This window comes from Catharus ustulatus, chromosome 5 (assembly GCF_009819885.2).
Source record: "Catharus ustulatus isolate bCatUst1 chromosome 5, bCatUst1.pri.v2, whole genome shotgun sequence".
In the NCBI taxonomy this organism is placed as follows: domain Eukaryota; kingdom Metazoa; phylum Chordata; class Aves; order Passeriformes; family Turdidae; genus Catharus; species Catharus ustulatus.
Window position 1 is genome coordinate 1,562,164 of NC_046225.1, and position 20,942 is coordinate 1,583,105.

At 46.8% G+C, this 20,942-nt stretch overlaps 1 protein-coding gene across 1 annotated transcript in view; it reads left to right on the forward strand.

The window, feature by feature from the left end:
- Nucleotides 1-20,942, forward strand: part of FRAS1 (Fraser extracellular matrix complex subunit 1) — a 97,284-nt gene that overhangs the window by 43,167 nt on the left and 33,175 nt on the right. The window contains 14 exon segments of the mRNA XM_033060063.2: nucleotides 2,535-2,678; nucleotides 3,962-4,102; nucleotides 4,465-4,605; nucleotides 5,369-5,542; nucleotides 6,358-6,498; nucleotides 7,737-7,880; nucleotides 12,663-12,815; nucleotides 14,321-14,467; nucleotides 17,259-17,405; nucleotides 17,992-18,132; nucleotides 18,220-18,360; nucleotides 18,537-18,680; nucleotides 18,970-19,231; nucleotides 20,471-20,555. Of these exon segments, the coding sequence (XP_032915954.1) occupies nucleotides 2,535-2,678; nucleotides 3,962-4,102; nucleotides 4,465-4,605; nucleotides 5,369-5,542; nucleotides 6,358-6,498; nucleotides 7,737-7,880; nucleotides 12,663-12,815; nucleotides 14,321-14,467; nucleotides 17,259-17,405; nucleotides 17,992-18,132; nucleotides 18,220-18,360; nucleotides 18,537-18,680; nucleotides 18,970-19,231; nucleotides 20,471-20,555 (2,105 nt within the window).

Sequence of the window (20,942 nt, forward strand, 5' to 3'; positions counted from 1 at the left end):
TGCTTTCATCTCCCAAAATGCCAACGTTGGAGTGTGTAACTTGACACTAACAGACCCGGCTGGCTCTGGAGCAAAGCACTTGGATTTCTGCTCCCTTTGTGGTGCTTCTCCCTGCTGCCCCTGGATCCTCCAGGATCCGGGGCTGAGCCTGGCTGGGCTGAGCTTGCCCAGCTCCCAGGGAGGAGTGCAGGGGAGAGGTGGGACCCCAAAGCCCAGCAGTGCCTTCTGTGTTCCTGCTGGGATACCACTGGCACTGCCCTCCTGCTGTGGTCAGACCTGGGAGGGTTTCACGTGTTTGTGAGCTGCAAAACAGCCCCTACAAATCCCAACTGGAAATAGCCAGGGGGTGGGAACAGCTTCCTGGCCGTGCAGTCACTGCTGGTGATTTATTTTCACACAACCACTTCGTTGCTGCAGGCAAAGATGTTTGAGCTGACAGTGGCTCATTGAATGTTTCCATTTTCCCCTTGCTCTTTCTGTGGGGTTGGTGCCTGGCTGTTTGGGTGAGGAGCAGCTGTTGAGGCTGGCAGTGATCCAGTGCTGAAAGAGCCAGGGATTCTGGAGTCAGGGTGTGTAATCAAAGAATCAGGGAACCACAGAGTGGTTTGGGTTGGAAGAAACTGTGAAGATTATTGTGTTCCAATCCCTCTGCTGTGGACACTTTCCACTATCCCAGATTGCTCAGAGCTCCATCCAGCCTGGCCTTGGACACTTCCAGGGATGGAGCAGCCACAGCTTCTCTGGGCAGCCTGTGCCAGGGCCTCACTCCCTTCACAGGGCTTTGCCAAGGGCCAGCAGGAACCAGCTGGTAACTGTTTAAAAACAGAGTCAGGCTGCCAGCAGGGAAAAGTGGCTCTTGGAAAGGAGCAGCACCTCTAGGGAGGAATTGAGGACTTTACAAATGGCTGGGAATGTTCAGATGTGCTGACATCCTGAGGCAGGTTCACAGGCAGGGGTCCCAGCTGTGCAGTGGGAAGTCTGCAATTAAAGGATCCCAGTCCTGGCACCCACTCTTTCCAAAAACATGCTGAAAGTTAGAGTGAGCTCAAACAGGAACAAAACAGTCAGGTCTGGAAGGTGAAGTGAGGACATTTCACTGCTCAGAATTTTACAGCATGAACTCCTGTTCTGCAGTTAACTTTCGAGTGTAGACGTGCCCTGAGAATCAGCCAAGCTGGAATGAGATGCAGGGTTTTTATCAGCAAGGAAATTATGGACTGGAGCAGGAAACTGTGCACAAGCTCTGCCTTGGGATGGCATGGGATGGTTGGTGTTCCTTGTGTAGGGGTTGTGAGGGGAAGATCCTTTCCAGTACAGGAGGTCCTTTTGAGACCCCTCACACTGGAGTGTTCAGGAACCAGAAGAGCCACAGGATTCTGGAATGATCAGGAAGGAGGTGGAGGGAAAGAAGATGCAGGAGGGTGAGAAGGGAGAGAACAAACAGCTAATCAGGACAAGAAAAGGGAAAATAAACCAAGGTGGAAGTGTGGAGAAGGAGCATCCAAAATGTGCTGGGCATGAGCTCCAGTGTGCTGTGCCTTGCCCACTGGACACTCCCTGTTCTAACCCCAGGTGTGCAATTCCCTCTGTGTGAGATGGAGCTGATAGCTCCTCCCTGCCTTGGGCAGCACTGAAATCCCTGGGATGGGGTGTTAGCCCCTCTCTGCCATATGACTCATGTGTAATAACAGTGTGCTCTTATTTCTGTGGATGAGCTGCTGCTGTGCCTGCTGGTTTCTGCACTGCACTGATGCCATTGACAGATGAGCTTTTCTTGGGTGGCTGCAGCTTCAGACGTGTTTGCAGGGCAAACATCAAGAAGTTCCCTTTTCTCCCACCTGCCACAGGCTGGGAGCACAAGCATGTACCTGCCTTATTGTGAAATAATTAATTGAGGAACATCTTTGGAACATATTTGGGTGTAGTTGAGGGGAAAAAAAACCCACAAAAAACCTTAACAGCTAAAAGAATTGTAATTTGCACCATTCCTGCAGCACTGGGTTTGTCCCATATTTTCCCCTGGAGTTACTCAGGCTGAGCATATGAGGATTCCTGATTCTGCACCTGTAAGGACAGGAGTTGTTGTTGGTTCTGTTTTCATTTTGCCAGACTTTGCAGCCCTGCAGTGCAGTTCTCTTTGTGCCCAGAGCTGGGTTCCTGTCAGCAGTCACCCCAAGGATCTGAGTTTTAAATGGCCTGTGATGGGATCTCTTCCTATTTCCCTTTGTGCTTGTGCAGCCCCTGGCACCAGGGATTTACAGTGTTCCCAGCACTCCTCCTGTGCTGATAACAGCTACACCAGCTGCTCTGATCTGTGCTGCTGTCACACTCCAAAATGCAGCTGGAAGTTGTCCTGGGGACGGCTTGGATGAAAGATTCTACCCTGAGAGCAGCAGTGGGCTGTGTTTTTGTTATTTTTCATCTAGTGTAGCAGTGCAAGCCTGAGCAAACCTGGGGAGGAGTGAAGTGGTGCAGGCTGATCCTGGTTGGAAGAGGATTGTTGGCTGATCCTGCTCTTGTCTCTCTCCCTGCAGCCTGTCACGAGTCCTGCTCCTCGTGCTGGGGAGCTGCTGAGAACCACTGCCTGTCCTGCAAAGACCCATCTCACGTGCTCCAGGAGGGGCTCTGCCTGGCCAGCTGTGCCCAGGGCTTCTACCCAAAGGATGGCATCTGCACTGGTAAATACCTGTGAGAGAAGTGCTCTACACAGCAGGAATCAATATTTCATTTAACTGTGCAGCAGCTCACACTTTATTCACGTCTGACAAGCCAGCTGCACCTTGTGCATTCACACAGGATGAGGGAAGCTGCTGTTTGTTTGTGAGATTATTAATTCATTTAAGCTAATCAGATGCTGAAAGGTTTTAGGGGTTTTTCCTCACCAAGCAGCTTGAAAAGCTGAGTTGTTTCTGAGGGCTTGACAAATCCATTTGTCTGCGGAAAGAAAAATGGCCTTTGCCAGCAGGTTCCTGTAAATTTAATTATAACTCAGCATCACAGTAACTAATACCTGCACAGCAGATGTGCCTTGGGAGCTGGGAAGGTTTGCTGGGAAAAAGGGAGAAGAAATGACTAGAGGGAACAGATCCTGAAGGGGGGAATAAAAAAAATCTCAAACAAGGAATCTCACATTTGCCACATGCATTCCAGTCTAACCTGGATTGCTGTTGGCAGCCACCTCCAGCTGCTTGGGAGGAATATCCATGGTCAGTCAGGGCTTGTTGGGCTTCAGGTGTGTGGCTCACACAGGTGAGCCTGGGCCACAGCTCTCTAGAGAGAGCTTAAAAGCTGGAACATGGTGGCAAAATTGTTGCTCATTCTGGGTCACCAGCTTCCCCTTCATTTTGGTTGATGTCTGCACCAGGCAGTTTTATTCACCTATGTTTTAAGTGTGCAGGCTTAAAATTCTACAGCTGAAAATAATTTAAGGTGAAAAGGTAATTTGATTTTTATTGCCATTGGTTTCTTGAAACCCCATAGCTGTTCCTTGAAACTTCTCAGAGTCAGACCTTTGACCTTCTACCAAAACCCATGCATTTTGATACCCAGCTGGAGATCTGCTTAGTCTAGTTAAAAGGAACAGAAATTGGCTAAGTTAAATGCTTGACTCTTCTAAATATCCAGCAGCATATTGCCTTAGGGAAGCCAGAGTTCCATGGTGCTCCTGGACAACAGGTCAGGTCACTTCTGAGCTGGGGTAATATGGACCACAGGAATTGAGAAGAAAAATTATCATGCCTGATTTTAGCTGCATTCCCCCACTTTGAAGGAAAGGGGGAGGGGGAAAATTTTTTTGAAATCAGCTTTTCCCCCCTCCTTCCTGAACTGCCTGGTACCTGCTGCCTGCTGTACACTGCCATGTAAAGATTTATAGGGTGGTTTCCATCCATGGGGAGAGGTCGATGGCTCTGCTGCTCTCCCCAGTTGAGTGCCTGTCACTGATGAGCTGTTCCCTCGGCAGCCTGTGGCCAGTTCTGTGAGAGGTGCTCTCCAGAGCCTGCCAGGTGTGTGAGCTGTGCTGCAGGGAAGCTGCTACACGAGGGGAGGTGCATCCCTCAGTGCCCAGATGGACATTTCCCCAGTGCCAGTGGAAGGTGCAGAGGTAAGAGATGGATTTTTGCATGACCCTCGTGTTGTCTGCTCTTCCCCAGATGTGGGGAGGGAATTTTAAGAGAGAAATGAGAGTAGGGACAGGGAATGATTTTTGTTGTTGTTTTCTTCGGTTCACTTGTGATGGGTTGTCTTTTCCTTGCAAAACATGCTGGGATACATATTCAAAACACTGTGTGAGTGAGAATTTAGTACTGTTAGTATTTATTAATACATGGGCACTTCTGCTCTCATTAGTTCACCTAGCTGAGTCTCATTCCAGCTGGGAGTTTCCTACAGCTGGAGAAGGCTGTAGTCAGCAGCAGGGAGTGAAAATGGGATGTTTCAGCTCTGTGTGCTCTGTTTCTTCATCAGCTTGTCACGCTTCATGCTCCACGTGCCAGGGACCTCTGGCCACTCACTGCACCTCCTGTTCCTTCCCTCTGGCACTGCGCCAGGGCCAGTGCCTGGAGAGCTGTGGAGAGGGTTTTTACCAGGCTCACAACGTCTGCCAGGGTAAGCTCTGCGCTTGGAGTGAGTTCCCCAGCTGCTGCAAAGCAGGTTTTGTTTTTCCTTTATCCCATACTGAACCAGTCAGTGCTTAATTCCTGCCTTCCCTGTGGATTGTTTTCTGCTTTGAAAAAAAGTGAATTTTCCACATACTTTCTGCTTTCACCCCCCCAGGATTTAGTGATTTCAGGGACTTTTTTTTTTCTTTGTGTATGCTACTGAAATAAATGTACGTTGCTTCCAGGTTTTTTCAAGAGGTGGATGAAATTCCACACATTCATGGTATGAGATTCCACACATTTGTGGTATGAAATTCCACACACCCCTGATATGCAATTCCACATACTCCTGGTATGAAATTCCAACACATCTGGTAGATTTGCCAAGACTGGGGTCATCTTTGCAGTAGTGGGAAAAGCGAAAATGGAGAAGGTGAATTTCTGCTTCGTGTGAGCTCTTCACTCTGTCAGTTCTTGCTGTGCCTCCTAGTGAGATTGAGCTCACTGTTACAGTTGCAGAAATTAAAGGAGAATTGTCTGCCTGTGGCACAGGGCTGCAGTTTTTTATTTGCTCATCAGCTTTATTCAGGAAAAGATCCATTCCTTGGGGGCGAAAGGCGTGATGGCAAATATTTTTCTAAAATCCCTCTTCTGTTGTAGTAGGCAGGACCAGATGCTGCTGGGCCCTGTCCCTGTGTCTGGGCAGGCTGTCCCTTGCCCTTCTCTCTGGGAAAGCTGTGGCTCTGATGGCTCTCTCCCCCTGTGCCCAGGTTGCCACCCATCCTGCCTCTCCTGTGCCGGCCCGGGGGCCGCGCGGTGCCTGCAGTGCCGGGAGCCCGAGGATGTCCTGCAGCCTCAAATGCCTGGGGAAGGAGCTCTGCATGGCCTTTGCCTCCCTGCCTGCCCACCCCAGTTCCATGTGGATAGCTCAGGGGTCTGCAGAGGTGAGAAGAGCTTGTCACAGCTCTGGGGTTTGATTTGTGCATGCCAGGAGCCCTGTGCTTGCCTCGTGACTGCCATGAGTATTTAAATTCTGACTTTCCAAATGGCATATCCTCGTACTTTTGAGGGAAAATGTCATCTATGTCAGGCTCATGACTAAAAGACCCAGGTACTTTCTTTTTAAATACCTGTGTTCAAGCCTGCTCAGCTCAGCTCAGTCTAGCCTCCTTCCCATTGAAGCTGAGTATGTGATTTTGAGCACTGACTTACTTTGAAGCAGGATCAATCCTTAAACCCTTTTCAAAAAAGGCTGAGCTTTCTCCTTCTTAGCCCTTGGAGCAGGTCAAGACATCCCAGAACAGTCTTTTCTTTTGAGGAAGCTCTTCTGCTCCATGCCCTGCAGCACACCTGCCATCCCTGCTCCTGAAATACCAACTAGCAAGCATTTTCATGAAGGCTAGAGTTTGGAAAAGTGGGTAATGTGATGTGCATTGGAGATATCTGTGTTTTCCCACCAGTCAGAGAGAAAGCTGTTCTGAGGAGGACAACAGCATCACACAGTGTTGGGCAGCTCAGCTTTGCATTTCAGTAATGAACTGTGTGGGTGCAAAGAAATATTAAATATGCAGCTGTCTCTGCTTGCTCCTTATCCTCAAGAACTGCTCTCTACTTTGTACTCCTTTCTACCTCTCACAAGCAGAGCATCCTCTAAAGGAGGAATACCCTCCTGTTATCCTTGGGAAGAAAGCAATCTGGCCATATTTTGAGGCAGAATTAATAGGTTTTGTCTCTCTGTGTGTTGTTCCCTTCCCTGCAGAGTGCCACTCCTCCTGCGCAGGCTGCGTGGGGAATTCTTCCCAGGACTGCACGGCTTGCCCGGCTCCTCAGGTGCTGCTGGAGGGCAGGTGCCTCCCTGTGTGTCCTGAGGGGATGTTCAGCCAGGGGAATCACTGCTCCTGTGAGTGCTCCTGCAGCTGCCCTGCTGCATCTCATCCCAGGCACGGCCTGGGGGCATTGCTCAGTGTCAGGAGAGAGGCTGGCAGGTTTTTATGAAGCTGTTGAAGTGTTTTTGGGGAAGAATAGGATAGTCCAATTTCCTTCTAATGGGAGAGAGATGTACACTTGGAATCATCAATTACACACAGTTTTGCTCCTCAGGACTGTTTCCCTGAAGATATTTTGTGCTTCCTAGCTTGTGTGCTGTAGAAAAACCTCTTCAATTGGCAACACTGAAAAATGAAATCCTTTTATTAGGCAAAGCCTCAAATTTAGAGAGAAAAATATTTCCTAAAGTCCGTTGCTCTATTTATTCAATTTATTCAACCAAAGAACAACTCTATAAATAGATTTTTTGGCAGGCCTTTGGAAAGATTGATCAGTTCTGAGGTGTGCACTGCCACCTTAGAGCTGAGGTAACTGCTGAGTGCTGCTTTACGTGGTTTCAGGCTTGTAGAAATGTCTTAGAAACAAAATTTCAGTGTCAGGAAAGTGGCATCTTGCAAACTGTGTCCTTTTTTTCATAAAGAGCTTTGAAAGTAGTTTTTAAGAATTTTTTACTGACTGTTAGCTGTAGTATTTTTATCTCCCTCAGATCTGTAGCATGGAAATCTGACATCTGTCTTGAAAGCTGGAAGGACACAAAAGCAGTCCATGAAATATTTTTGAGCCCTCTTAAGCCACTTTCTCTGCCATGTCTTTGTTGAGCTTTTAGCAGACACAGTGGCTCATGAGCTGGCAGGGCATTCCTGCCTTAGAGGTTTCAGTTTGGGAAGGCTTGGTGGAAAAACCATTCCTCAGTTTTCCTCTCATGCATATCCAGCTCCACAATGATGTTCATACAGTCCCAAGAGAAGTTTAATTTATCTCCCCACTGTGGTTTTTTATATGCACAAGCATCTGCTGGAGGGAGGAGCAACAGGGCCAGTCTCTCTCTCTTTTATATTGTGTGTAGATCTATACCTTGATTAATGCAGGGAGCAAATCACATTTTGTAAACTGACAAACCATTCCTCATGTTGTTTATTCAAAATGAGGATGTGAGAGCCTTCCAAACCACAGCCTGCAGTCCCTGGTGCCTTTAGACCGTTTTATGCCCTTGTTTTGTAGGAGGAAATGATGGTGGGAGCTGGAGCTTTGGGAAGGAAGGGCAGAGGGTGCACCAGGAGCTTAACTAGGAATGTTGTTTTTTTTCCTCAGCCTGCCATCCATCCTGCAAGACATGCCATGGCCCCTCTGACTGGGAATGCTCCACCTGCCACCCCCGTGCCACTCTGGATCGTGGCAAGTGCAGGACAGGCTGCAAGGAGGAGCAGTACCTCAACCTGGTGGGGTATTGTGTGGGTGAGTAAGGGGATGATCTGTCTGTGCCATTCAACTGCTGCCTCACACTGCCAGGAAAGCTGCTCAGACCTTCAGGAAAAGGAGTTCAGTTCAAATTAGTGATCCAGAGAAGCAGTTTATGGGGCCCTAAAGGAAAGCTGGCACAGCAAGTGTTGCTGTGTGCATTTTTTGGGAGGTAATAGGATTTCTGGATAGGGGTTATGCTGTGTGGGTGCTCAGTGCCTGCACTTAAGCCCATCATCTGAAACCACTGATTGCATTTATCTGTTTAAAAAGAAAAATCGCTTTTAATCCGTCACACAGACACGTAGAAACATATCCTGGGAACTGCTCCAACAATTTCTGAGCTTTATCAAACCTTTTTTTTTTTCTTTTATCAAGAAAAGCTACGGTGTGTGAGGCTTAATCCAGGCTGAACAGTTCCAAATGAGATAAGGAATCCAAAGAAAAGGGAAAAATGCATTAGAAGTAATAAATATATCCATTGAGAGGCTTTTGTTCTCAGTTTAATATGATTTCCCTTCACAGAGCCTTCTCTTTGCTTGCATCTATATCCTGGATGTTTTTTTATGGAAGACTTGTTTCTTTGCTCTCCACAGCTTAATTCTGTGAACCATTTCTTCATCTTCCTTTTAAACAACAGTGTTTTGTCTGCAGAGACAAAAAGAGCAGGGAAGGAGTGAAAAAATGCTGTGAGAACCCTTGCAGAGGATCATAACTGAACATTTTTGCCTTGACAAAAAAAAAAGTTGTGCTTTGGGCCCAGATCTGCAGTCTGAAGTTGTTGCTGCTCTTTGTGCTAAATTTATGTGTGGTGTTTAAGCAAAGTCACCAGTTCTCCTAGAGATCAAGAGCTCCACATCCAGGTTGTGAAGTTTCCCTCATTCTTCTCATTCAGCACTGATGGAAATGCTGAATTTGCCCTTGCAGGTTATTAATTATCAGTTAAAGAGCAGCTGTCCCATAAAAGAGAACATTAAAACTCCTGACACTCTCATAAGATATGATTTGCATCAGAATCTAACAAAGCTTTTTCCTTCCCTTCCCAAAGCAATATATTTTTACAATTATCTTCCCATTTATCTTTAATTCCTGACCCTCCAGGCAGAATTGTCTTACAGCTTATAGGGCCTGCTGAGCATTGCAGTCACCTGCCATACTTTATGGACCTGGAGGGGAAAATCTTCACAGAGCTGGAGAAAATCAACTGTCACTCCAAACCATTGCCTGGGAATTAATGGTGTTATTGTAAATGTGTTATTGGTGTAATGCCTGTTACCTGAATGAGGATTGGAACATTTGCCTTGTTAATAGAAGAAAAAAAAAAGTCTTGTTTTCAGCAGTTAATCAAATAAGCATTTCCCATTTAAGCAGAAGAAAGACAAAATGTCCTCAACTTTCAAAAAATCAATGAGTCTCTGAGCTCTGTTTTGGGCACAATTCTTCCCTGAGAGTGCTCAATTGATTAATTTTATTTTATAGCCCAAGTGTATGTACAGGAGTGTGCTGAGACTTCAGCCACCCCCTGTTGGATCTCACAGCTTCTGTGGGTTTTGTTTTCCCAGTTCAAAAACTCTGTGACTTCCCTCTCCCTCTTGTCCAACTCGACTTCAGCCTCAGAAAACTTGGCAGTCACCAGTCTAAAAATCCCAACTGAAAGTCTTGTCCTGCTCATAAACCCCTGCCCTTCTCTGATTTGAGCTTTCTGTGCTGATCTGGAACCTTCCCTGTGAATCTTTTCCTGATTCCATGGAAGGGCAGTCAGACAAATTGCAGAGGGACTGGTGTGGAAGAAAATCCTGAACACCAGAATCCCTTGTAGTCTGGTCTGAACTCCAGCTGCAAGGGAGCTCCCAGTCCCTGTGTTCTGCAGGCTCCTGCTTTTTTAGGCTGTGTGCAGTTGGGGAAATGTTCAAAGCTAAACCAGAAGAGCTCGCTCAGGAGGGGGCCTGTAACAAGCTTTGCTGCCTTGCTCTTAAAATTCCAGAAGGGGTACTCTGACAACAAGAAATATACTCAGTTCCTTGTAAAATTAATGAGCTGTTGCTGTCCTTTTAGAGAGACATTGATATCATCACAGAGAGCTGGAGTTTGGCTGAGCAGAGCAAGAGGGGCTTAGCTCCACTTACTCACTGCTGTGCAGCCTCCTACAGAATCAGCAGCTGAGCTGCCAGAGGAGGAAAAATCCTTTCCCTCCTTTGCTCTGGGATCCCTTGTGCCAGGCACCATCCAGCTGGATCTCCTCCTCCCTGCAAAGGCAAATTCTCACACAGGATGCAGGCAAATCCCTACAAACACCAGGAATTCACTTTGCTTGTTTGAGTGACAGGTTCTCTTTCAGGTATTGGAAAAGAGAGACAAGAGAAAGATTCCAACAATCAAAACAAGCCAAAAATCCTGGTCAGTGTTGCATATCCTTTTAAACCAACCACACTGACTTGCCTTCTGGATTTACTGTAAGACCAGAGACTTTTTGCACTTTGGGGTGCCTGTAAAGTGTGTGGTGTTTTCAGTGCTGATTTTAAGTCATGTTCTGTTGTAAACCTCAGAGCACAGCACAAAACTTGCATCAGGAAATCCTTTGGTGGAGAGCCCCTAAGAGGGGTGATGTGTTTAAACAGTATGAGCAGGTGATTGCTTAGCTAATGGTGGAGCTGAGAGGCAGAAATGGCACTGGCTTCCTTTGTGAGCATTCACAAACACTTCAGAGATGGTTTTGTCTCCTCAGCAGCCTCTTTTGTCTTGGAACAATCTGTAATAGTTTCCATATAGGAAGGGCACACTTTTCTTGCTTTATTTGCTAAGAGAAAGCTAAAGAGAGTGAGGTAGTCAAGTAACTCTGGAAATCCATGTTAGTATTTCCATTCTGCTTTACAATGAAAGTAGCTTTATGGGAGGATCACTGATAGGGAAGGTGATGAGGGTTATTTTTGCATAGAGGTGAAGAAGGAGGAAATCAGAGCCAGCTGGAAGGGCAGCAGGAAAACATTTTGCTGGATGAGTGGGAAGAAACTCAGCAGTCTCAGAAAGATGAAGAGGGAGGCACTGGGACTACAAGCAAAGTGGTGACTTCCTAAAAATCCAGTTTGCGTACTGGAAGGGGTCTAAGAGAATTACTGACCTGCAAGGGAATGTGAAGACTCCAGAAAACCCAAATCCCACAGGCTGTAAGGAGCTGGAGGGAGGCCTGACAGGGAGAAAACAGAAGCAGGAAACAAGCAGGGCTGTGGGGTGTTACTGAGAAGCACAAGGAAAACATCCCCCTTCTGTTAGTCCTTGCTTCAAAGGGATCCTGCTGTGAAAAAGTGAAATCATCTCTCCCTAAACAAAGCACTTCAGTTCTTCCCTCACTCGCTCCCCAATGTCCCCAAATTCACCACAAGCATCAACCCTGGGTTTTGTGTTGGTGTTGTGTGTGCTTTGATCTCCAGGCTTGCAAAGGAACAAGAGAGTGATGGGGCTGATTCATCCTAAAACAGTAACTGAGAAAACTCTTTCCACTCCTAGAAGTGAAAATAGAGGCTTGTGAAGAGAAAACTCCACTGCAGCAGCACAGAGTGTTGTAGATACTTAGATTTTTCAATGTTAGTTTGTGAGAATCTAGGTTTTTGCTGAATTTTTGGATACCCTACATTTTCTCAGCCTATTTTTATGCTCTACTTATGAAACCTTTTGAGCAGATTTGTTGCTCATTATACCCTACCAAAGCTCTTTATTAGAGACCAGTGGCTCCAGCAAGAGATCCAACTAGAGGATTATTGCTTTAGCAGTAAGGAGAGTCAACATATGACCAGGTAAATGTGGAAGTACAAAAAACTGATTTATGTTTATTTTATTGGTTATAAAGTGAGAATCTCCTGTGTGTGACAGGCGCTGGGGCCAGGCTCCAGCCATGCTCCTGCAGCTATGGATGCAGAATTCCTCCAGGCTTCCATGTGAGCCTGTCTTCAGCTTGTAAATTTAGATTGCCTGACAATCTGTAGTAATGCTGTCACCAAAGGCAGAAAGGTGAACCTGCAGCAGAAATCTGACCAGAGCCCAGGTACTCAAATCAAGCCTCATTGTTACATATCTTTCAAGACAGTCGTCATTTCCTTTATCATTTTCTCAATTACCATAATGAGGATTAATTTGGCTTCCAGGTTGCCTTACACTGCACCTTTGTGCACACAAAAGGCTTGTTGTCAAACCTTTTGAAGCACCTAAGTTCAGGCAGAGGTCAGGAGACACAAGCCTGTGTCCTGCTGGGGAAGAATGGAAACAGGAAAAGGTTTTGAGGTGCTCTGATGCCACTCTTGGCCTGGCTTTTAGGACTGCTGTGGCTGTTTCAGGGTATGGATGTCTCATTTGTGTGGGAAGATGTGAACAGCAGGAACTACAGGAGACGGTCATACATCTGTACAGGTTCTGTATCATGGTGGGAGCAGAGGGAGGTGAGTGCCTGAGGCCTTCAGCAGAGCTAAAGAGAAACCTGGAGGCAGAGGCACTCAAAATCAGAGAAAGGTCTTGGGAAGCCAAGGGCTTTGAGCTGGCTTTGTGCAAAGCTTTCCCAAGCTCACCTAAGGATGGGAAAGAGGATGCTTGAATGGGGGAGGGGGATGCAGAGGAAAAGTGAAAATGTTGTGGTGCTCAGGAAGAGCACAAGAAGAGGAAAGGAATGCTGCTGGGATGGGAAGTTTCAGGGAGCAGGAATTGCTCTCAAAGTCCCATCCCTAATGCCCTCCTGGAGTTCTGTGCTGTCCCTGTGTGCTCAGTGTCCCTTTTTTTCCCTGCTCCCTCCAGACTGCCACCCCCTGTGCCAGCAGTGCGTGGCCAACCTGCGGGACACGGGCAGCGTGTGCCTCAAGTGCCAGGACAGCCGTCACCTGCTGCTGGGGGAGCTGTGCCTGCCTCACTGCCCTCCAGGACACTACAGCCACAGCGGTGCCTGCAAGAGTGAGTGCTTCCCACACAGCTCCAGGAGCTGCTGCATCCTTGGCACAGCTTCCTGAAATGTTCCTGTTCAGCAGAGGAGCTTTGTCCAGCTGGCAGGACGCTGCACTTCAGCAGGGGTTTTTTATTGCTGCTGGGGGTTTCTCAGGATGCTTTACAGCCTGATGTGGAGCATCACCCTAACTGAGGTTTGTTACTGAGGCTGGTAATGGCCTAGAAAATGATGGCTTGTAGCAGCTCCTAGAACAGAAACCAGTTTCATTCAGTGTTTTGGGCTGGTGTGATGGATGCAGCACCCGTGTCCCTGCATCTCCTCCACTTTTAGTTCTTGATGTGGTTTCATGTTCCAGTTGTTGTACTCCCTGGGCTCTTAGAAGCAAGCAGGTTCCTTTCCTTGTTCTGTGGCTGACAGAGATGTGGTAAAGCTCAAAGCTGAGAAAAAGGTATTTCGTTTCAGAGAAAGGAACCAAGACCAGACACTCAGCACAATGTAGATGCTCCTTTTGCAGGAAGTGGCATTTCCTAATCTAGTTTAGTGTGGGTCATATTTCAGAGCTTCTCTCCAGCATTCTGGGAGCTGTGTGTTTATTTACCTGGTTTTGACAAATGAGATCCAGAGCTATGAAACACACTCTGTGACACTCAGTTGCAAAGGCCCCTGAGAGAGAGGTTTTGCCTTCCTGGAGATGTAAGCCTGGGGGTAACATTTCTTCCCTTTGGTTTAAAGGTTTCATTTAAAAGGAGTTGTGCATATTTGAGACTATGTCAAAGCTCATAGAACATTTTGTTCTGGCTTCTGAGATCCCCAACACAGCTCAGTGTGGTTGCTTCTGATTCCTTTGCCCACTCTGACTCATGATTAATTTTACACCTATCATGATAGGTGTAAGGATGGCATCAATCTTCAGGTAAAGGCCTGTCAAGAAGTAAAACAGACTGATAATTGTGTATGTAACCTCTCTGGAGAAAGTAATAGGGTACACTGGCCTCAACCACTGAGGTATTTTAAATTAATTTGGTCAGACTAAGAAATGAGCCTGGAAATTCATAAGGGAGATGGGGAGAGGGTGCATGGAGATAGTCTGGTCTCCATCAGTACAATTCCTGCTGAAGGGATGGATGTGGATCCTCAGGGAAGTGTGGAACTGTCAGAAAAGCACCAGATGGTTCCTACACAGACAAAGAGGATCTAAGCTGAAGGTGGGAGAAAGCATGGGAGGGAGGTATGTGCTAGCCTTTTTCCTGCTCTTTTCTGTTAGACAGGTCCTGGCCAGATCCTGTAAGGGCTTTTCTTGAGAAGGAAAGGTTGAAGAGAAGAGGGTGAAAAGAGGAAGAAAGGAGAGGATCCTTTCTTGGACTCTGTGCAGCACTGAGGGCTTAGACGTGACGGGAGCATTCGGTGCTCGCCATCCCTGCTCTCATTGCCTGAGAGCTTCTGCTGAAGCTTGTGAGAGCTGCCCTGAGAGCTGCTTTTCCTTGAACAGAAACACTGTTTTGCTGTCCCACAGGGTGCCACCCTTCATGTAAAACGTGCACTGGTGAGGGTCCCTTGTCCTGCTCTTCCTGCGATGCCGGCCTGGTCCTGTCCCACACGGGTGCGTGCGCCCCGCGCTGCTCCCTGGGCTACTACAGGGATGCCAGGCAGACCTGCAGACGTGAGTGCCTCTCCCCAGCCTCCTCTCCCTTCCTCAGTGCCTTTACCAACGTGTCTTAGCTTGTTCCTGTTGCCTGGAAAAAAAAAAGGGTTTCAAGTGCCTAAAAACACGATGCGAGTTGACAGAGGTGATGAGCTGCCTCAGGAGCAGAGCCTACAGCAGGGTTGAAATTTGAAAACAGTTGCAGTTTTGTTATTGACCTCAAAGACAAGAGGCTTTGTGTCCTGCTGTAAAAATCTGCAGGAGCATTTGGGTAGGTTTGCTTGTGATGGATTCTGGATTGATGGAAACTTGGCAAGTTGAGACCAGTTTTAATCAATCCTTACTGAGGCAAACCCCTCCCCACTGCACTACCTGCCGGTACATGCCATGGATGCTGCACTGTAGCATTTATATCCATTTTTCCTCATGTGAAACCCCAGGAGAAACAAGGTACAGCTTGGTAGACACAGAGCTGAGCCCATCCTAATGATCTGGTGGAATGTATCTGGTATTAAGTTATGTTTTATCCTACTCTTGCTATCCTTGGTGAATCTCTCAGGGCCTCTCTTTTCCTTTATTATTTTTTGTTTACTCTGGCCCTGGCTTATTCCTCTCATAATTGTTTGGCTTGATGTTCCAAAATGCAAAATGGTAGATAAAAAGATAAAAAAAATTTTTAAAAAATGGATAAAACCCTGCTTGAATTGTCCCACTATGATACACACACCTAAAAATGACTGAATACTGAAGTGGTTTGGTCACTGTGAACCTGAACACTCAGGTTAGTGAAGTCCTGCATTACCCTGATTTAAATTCTCCTGGTTTATGATAAAATAACTCTGTGGCACTGAGTCCAGGTATCAGTGTCATCCTGCCTTGACCCAGTTTTGTCACTGATGAGGTCCTGTAGGAGGAAACCGATGTGGCTGTCAGCTTTACCTGCCTTTTGTTGAAATTGATGGTTCTCCTGAAACTGTTATTTCCATCTGATCAGCAGAAATGGAGACACCTTACATAAGTTCAAGGAAATAGCTGGAAGGACTTGTTCTGCTCTTCTGGTGAGGGGAAAAAAAAAAAAGGCTATTCAGTAATAATAAAAAAAGGAAAGTGATAAAAAATAGGAATTTAGAAAAAGGATTCTTGCTGTTCTGGCTGGTTTCCTGCAGGCTCAACAAAATACTCAGTTTTCTCCTGCAGTGGGGATTCTCTTACTGCATGTTGCACCAGGGTATCTCCCCTCTTAATTAACATGCCCCTTTCTAATGAAAGCTTTCCTGTTGATAGCTCCTGCCTCAGGATATCAAGGTAGTCCAGGAATGTTCCTGAGGCCTGCACTCTTCCTGAATTTGGTTCAGGGACTCAACTGCAAATAGATGATTTTTTTTTTTTTGCAAACCAATTCAGCTACTCTAATCTCTTTATTGCAAATGGCTTTTTAAGAAGTGTTTGTAATCCTTGGAGCAGGAGGCTCAAGGCCAAGTGTGTTGGATTTTTGTCATTCCAAGTGTCACTTGTGCCTTTTCAAGTGCTGCTGATAAGCCACAGAGATACAAATTGTCCCAGGCTGCTGGGAAACTGCCACTTGGAGGGAATGAAGATTGTTTAATTGGAGGTTGGCTGCTAGGCTGAGAAAATCTGGTCTCTCTTCAACGTTTATTTTAGTCTCTTTGCACTTTTGAGGAACTCGGGGTTGGAATGAGGTTCAGAGAGATGCTGAGTGCCAGTGTGGGCTCTGGGAGATATTTTTAAACTCAATGACATCCTGGCCCAGGAACAGCAGGAAGCTTAACAAGTCCTTCATGGGCTTAAAAATGCAGATATGGAGTCGTGCTGATAAAACAAGCAGGCAGGTTTGCTTCCAGATTTTTTGCTTACTCTTCTGGCATGCCTCCTGATTTCTCATGTAGAATGTTGGACTGTATTTTTAATACTTGGTTCTTTGGAGCACTTTAAAAAAGTGATTTTTTAATGTAGTATTCACAAGTGAAGAAAAATCAGAGTGGCACCAGAGCACCTAAAAGCAGCTGCTTGATGCTTTAGGTAAACATTTTGCTAGAAATCATTTGTACATCAATAAAAGGCAGACCTTCTGTGACATTTCTTAGAGAAGCTAAAACAAGGAACTGTTTTGAAAAACCCTGGGTTCTTGCCTCAGTGAGAGCAGCATGGGTATTTTCACATGTACTTTGGTATTTGGAGGTTTTTTGGTTATAAAACTGTTTTGAATTAACATGTCAGTATCTATCACCCAAACTGTTAGTACAGCCTCCTGCAAAGTTTAGTTCCTGGACATCAAAGAGGTGAGTTGAAATATTCTGAACCTCTGGACTTTGATCCTAGATTCAGTAAATCCCTGAATTATTTTTTCCCTGGCATCTTTAGTGCTCCCTGCAGCTCCAGAATTTCACACTGTGCACAGATAAAAAGGTGGAAACGTTAAGTGAAATTAAATGGGCCTTTGGTCCCACCAAGGATTGCAGCAGTCTGCTCTGCTTTCCAAATTGGTGTGTTCCTGGGTAAAGAACAGGGAATCTAAAAAAATAGGCAGGGAAAGCTCTTATTTGGGGATTTGGATTTAGGGCCAGTGTTTTACCCTGACATGTCAGAGGAAAGCAAGAAGCAGCGTGAGGGGACATTCCAACCTATTCCAAGTGGAATGAGGCTCTTTACACTTAGGAGAACTTGAAAAGGAGCAAAACAAAACCTCAGAAGTCTCCACAGAGGACAAGAGGAGTAGCAAGGCTGCAGGCTAACACCATTTTTGCTGGAGCATCAGGTATGACACAGGTTTTCCTTTGTCTTTCCACAGCCTGCAGCAGCCAGTGCCGGAGCTGCGACTCGGCCGCCAGCTGCACGTCCTGCAGGGATGCAGCCAAGGTCCTGCTCTTTGGGGAGTGCCACTACCAGAGCTGTGCTCACCAGCATTACCTGGATTTTTCCAGCAACACTTGCAGAGGTGAACAAGGGGAAAAAGAAAAAAAAAAAAAAATTCAAGTGCCTTGGCTAAGAATCTGTTAGATGGCAGGTGGCCTGCTTTAGAAGGGATGTAGGATGGGGAAAATTGTTCAGTGCAGTTTTGGTTTGTTTCTTTTTTTTTGCTTTTTGGGCAGCCTGCTGTCACATACTTGAGCCTTTCAGTGGAACAAGATGATTGCAAATCACTCTCTTGTAAATGATTTTGTAACTGAGCCAGCAGAGTTTTCAAGGGTCAGGTCCAGCAATTCATTTAGTCACGGGTCAGCTGATAACGAGTGAGCTTGCCAGGATAAGTCTCTTTTCAGGGGCTTATCTGGCCTCCTGTACTTACCTGTCTCTCTCTCTGTCTTATTAAATCCTGCATCACTGGATGGCTGCAGAAACAGCAGTTTGGAGTGATTTAAAAGACACGTGACTTGAAAGATTTCCAGAACTCCCCAGCAGAGTGTTCCATACTGGAAATAAGTGATGTTTTCCCACAGCTTGTAGACCCCGAGTGCTAAGCCCTTGTGCAGGGTGAGCACCCCACAAAGGGCTGCCCTGAGCTGATTTTTGTTTTCTTCCAGAGTGTGACTGGAGCTGCAATGCCTGCAAAGGTCCCCAAAGGAATGACTGCCTGCAGTGCATGGAAGGCCACGTTCTCCATGAAGGAGCTTGTGTGGAAGAGTGCCCTCCATCTTTCTACCAGGAATCAGACACGTGCCAGAGTGAGTTTGTTCGGAGCGTTACTTCCAACATGTTTCCTTTGTCTCCCAAGGGCTGGCAAGCCAAACTCTTTGCCTGTGTCTCTTCAGGGTGTGATCAACCCTGCCTTCAGTGCCACCAAGCAGACAAGTGCAGCCTTTGCCCAGCCCCGTTCTTCCTCCTGGGCAGCCTTTGTGTTCCCAAATGCGGGCAGAGATATTACGCAGACGAGGCACGGCACGAGTGCGCAGGTGAGCACAGTGAGCTTGCTGCAGGAACTTTCTGCCAACTTGTGTCATAACTCTTTGCCCACTGTCTTGATGGTAAGACACACACATAGTGGTGTTTCTGCTCTGAGCCTGGGGACAGCTCTGGCTGCGCTGGTTTTGCAGTGTCTCAGTGGGGTTGTGCTTTCCACCCGATGCAGCTTGTCCTCCTGGGTGCCTGGAGTGTGCCAGTGGCGGCCTGTGCCACCTCTGTGATAGCAGCACGTTTCTGAAGAATGAGATGTGTGTTTCTGCCTGTGGCCAGGGTTTCTATGGCAATACACGGACCAGAGAGTGTGAAGAAGGTGAGTGCACCATTTATCGTCAGTGTAAAACCAGTGACAAAATATCTTGGGGGGAAATCCCTTCCTGAATCAAGTTTAGTGGTTACTTATGCATTCTTTATACTAAATGAAGAATTACTAGTCTGTCTGCAGTTGCTTTCAATTCTGTAATGGGGAAATCAAGGTGGGAAGTGATTGGGATGGATTATAATCCACCTGGGTCAGGAATGAACAGGCCACCCAAAAAATAGTGGTGACAGGCATGATGGTGGTGATTCCTGCAGTAACATTCTCCCTTCTTTCCCTTCAGCCAGCAGGAGCTCCCGTGTGAGCAGCACCCTCAGGGTGGGGATTGGCGGGGTGCAGCCCCTGGACCTGTCCTTGCTGGGTGTGTGCGATCCTGCCGGTGCCTCGGGGCAGCTGCTGTTCCACGTGGACAGCGTTCCCTCCACCGGCCGGCTGGTGATGCTGCGGGGCGGGCAGGAGGTGCCGCTGAGCCGCGGCCACAGCTTCAGCTGCAGGGATGTACAGGAGAGGAGGATCCGCCTCGTGCACAGCAGGGAGGAGCCCAGGTGACTGGGGGAGGCTTTTTGCTGAGCTCTTACCTCGCAAAAAAAATGTTATGTCTTGAGAACAGGTATTTCCTTCTTCCTTGGAAGCATTCCTACAGGGAGGCACGCTTCCTGCTGCTGCTGAATCAACTTCAGCATGCTTAGTGTAACTGGTGGTGCAAAACTCCTCAGTTCTTGGTAGGAGAGGTCACTGTGGCCCAACTCCCAAAGCTTCTGTGCTTTTGGGGTGCAGAAATCAGTCCCATCTTCAAGATACTCAGCTGAGAGTTAAAACTGGCATATCAGTCTGATTGTTACCACAGTTCCTTGATATCGTTAGGAAGATGCTCGAGTGATGTCACTGCTGTGGTCTCTGCCATAGTTTGCCTTCAGCCATTCCTTGGTTGCCTCCAGCATGAGCTCTGTTAGTACCCTGGAATAATTAGTGGTGATTAGTGGCTGGCAAAGCTCACAGTGCAAGGATGTAGCAAGGAAGCAGATTTTTCCTGCAGCCAGGCAATAAGCCTGCCACACTGCCAAGCTTCACACTCCATTTGCATCACCATAAAGCCTTGGCACCAGAGTGACATCAGTGGAACTGTTCTGAATTTCTGGCTGTATAAATCAGGGAGGTCTTTGATCTAAGTAAGACCTGAAGAAGACTTTCAGGGTGTCCTGATGCCAAGGCTTGGCTGGTGTTCACCAGACTTCAGGCATATATGTTCCTGTATCCTGCTATCCTGCTATTTTTTTTTTTTTTTAAGTCTACCTGGTAGTCACCAGCATCTTGCCTTGAGAAACAAAGCTACTTTTTTACTGGTTATTACTCTATTTATTATTTATACTGTTACTTTAAACTTCAAGGTGTTTGGGTGGCATCACTGAAAAGTAAATGGGAAGGAAAAATCATGGCAAGTCCTGAAGCCAGAGAAGTGACATTTTTCTTCAGCAGTGAGTGGCAGACATTTAGAATTGGCACTTTATCTTGGGGATGCCATCCCATGTGGATAACATTACTTAGAGGGAGATGAGGGTCTATTATTGCACAGCTAAAGATGTTTTATTACCTGTTGTGGCTGTTGTGAATCTTCAGGAAAAAATACTATAAAAACATAATTGAAGAAAATGTGAGTTAAAGCTTCTGTCACTGAGCCAGTCATTTTTGCTGAATTTATAGTGTGCTGATCATTACTGAGTCCTGGAAGAGTAATCAATTAATTTATATTATCCTGTATTTTGCCTTACTGGGGACCTGTTTAGGAAAGGACAGTTCTCCTTGAAGGTCAGTGATCAAGAGTCACTCTCCCACCTTGAGGTGATCAACATTCAAGCCTTCTCAACACAGGTAACAAAACCTGGAGACAACCCCAAATTTTGTACCGTTTGAAGCCCTGGTTTCTTGCAGGGATAACAAAGGAGCTGGGCAGAACTTGAGCAGGGGTTCAGATCAGGCAAATTGGACTCAACTCTCCCTTAGGGGCAGCAGCCAAGAGTCACATGGAGCAAAGGGACTTGGGGAATTGACTGGAGGAGCTGGCCTGTGTCATTTTGCTTGTGCAGGGAGTTGCAGCTGTGCAGTCACAGAGCAATTATCAGTGAGGGCTGAGGGGTCCCTACTGCTCCAATTATCCTTTGGATCTGCTGATGGCTCTACTTCAGCCCCTTGCTGCAGGGCAATTGGGCCAGGATTGATCCCCATGGCAGGAAAGCTTTGACACTCAAATTCAAAGCT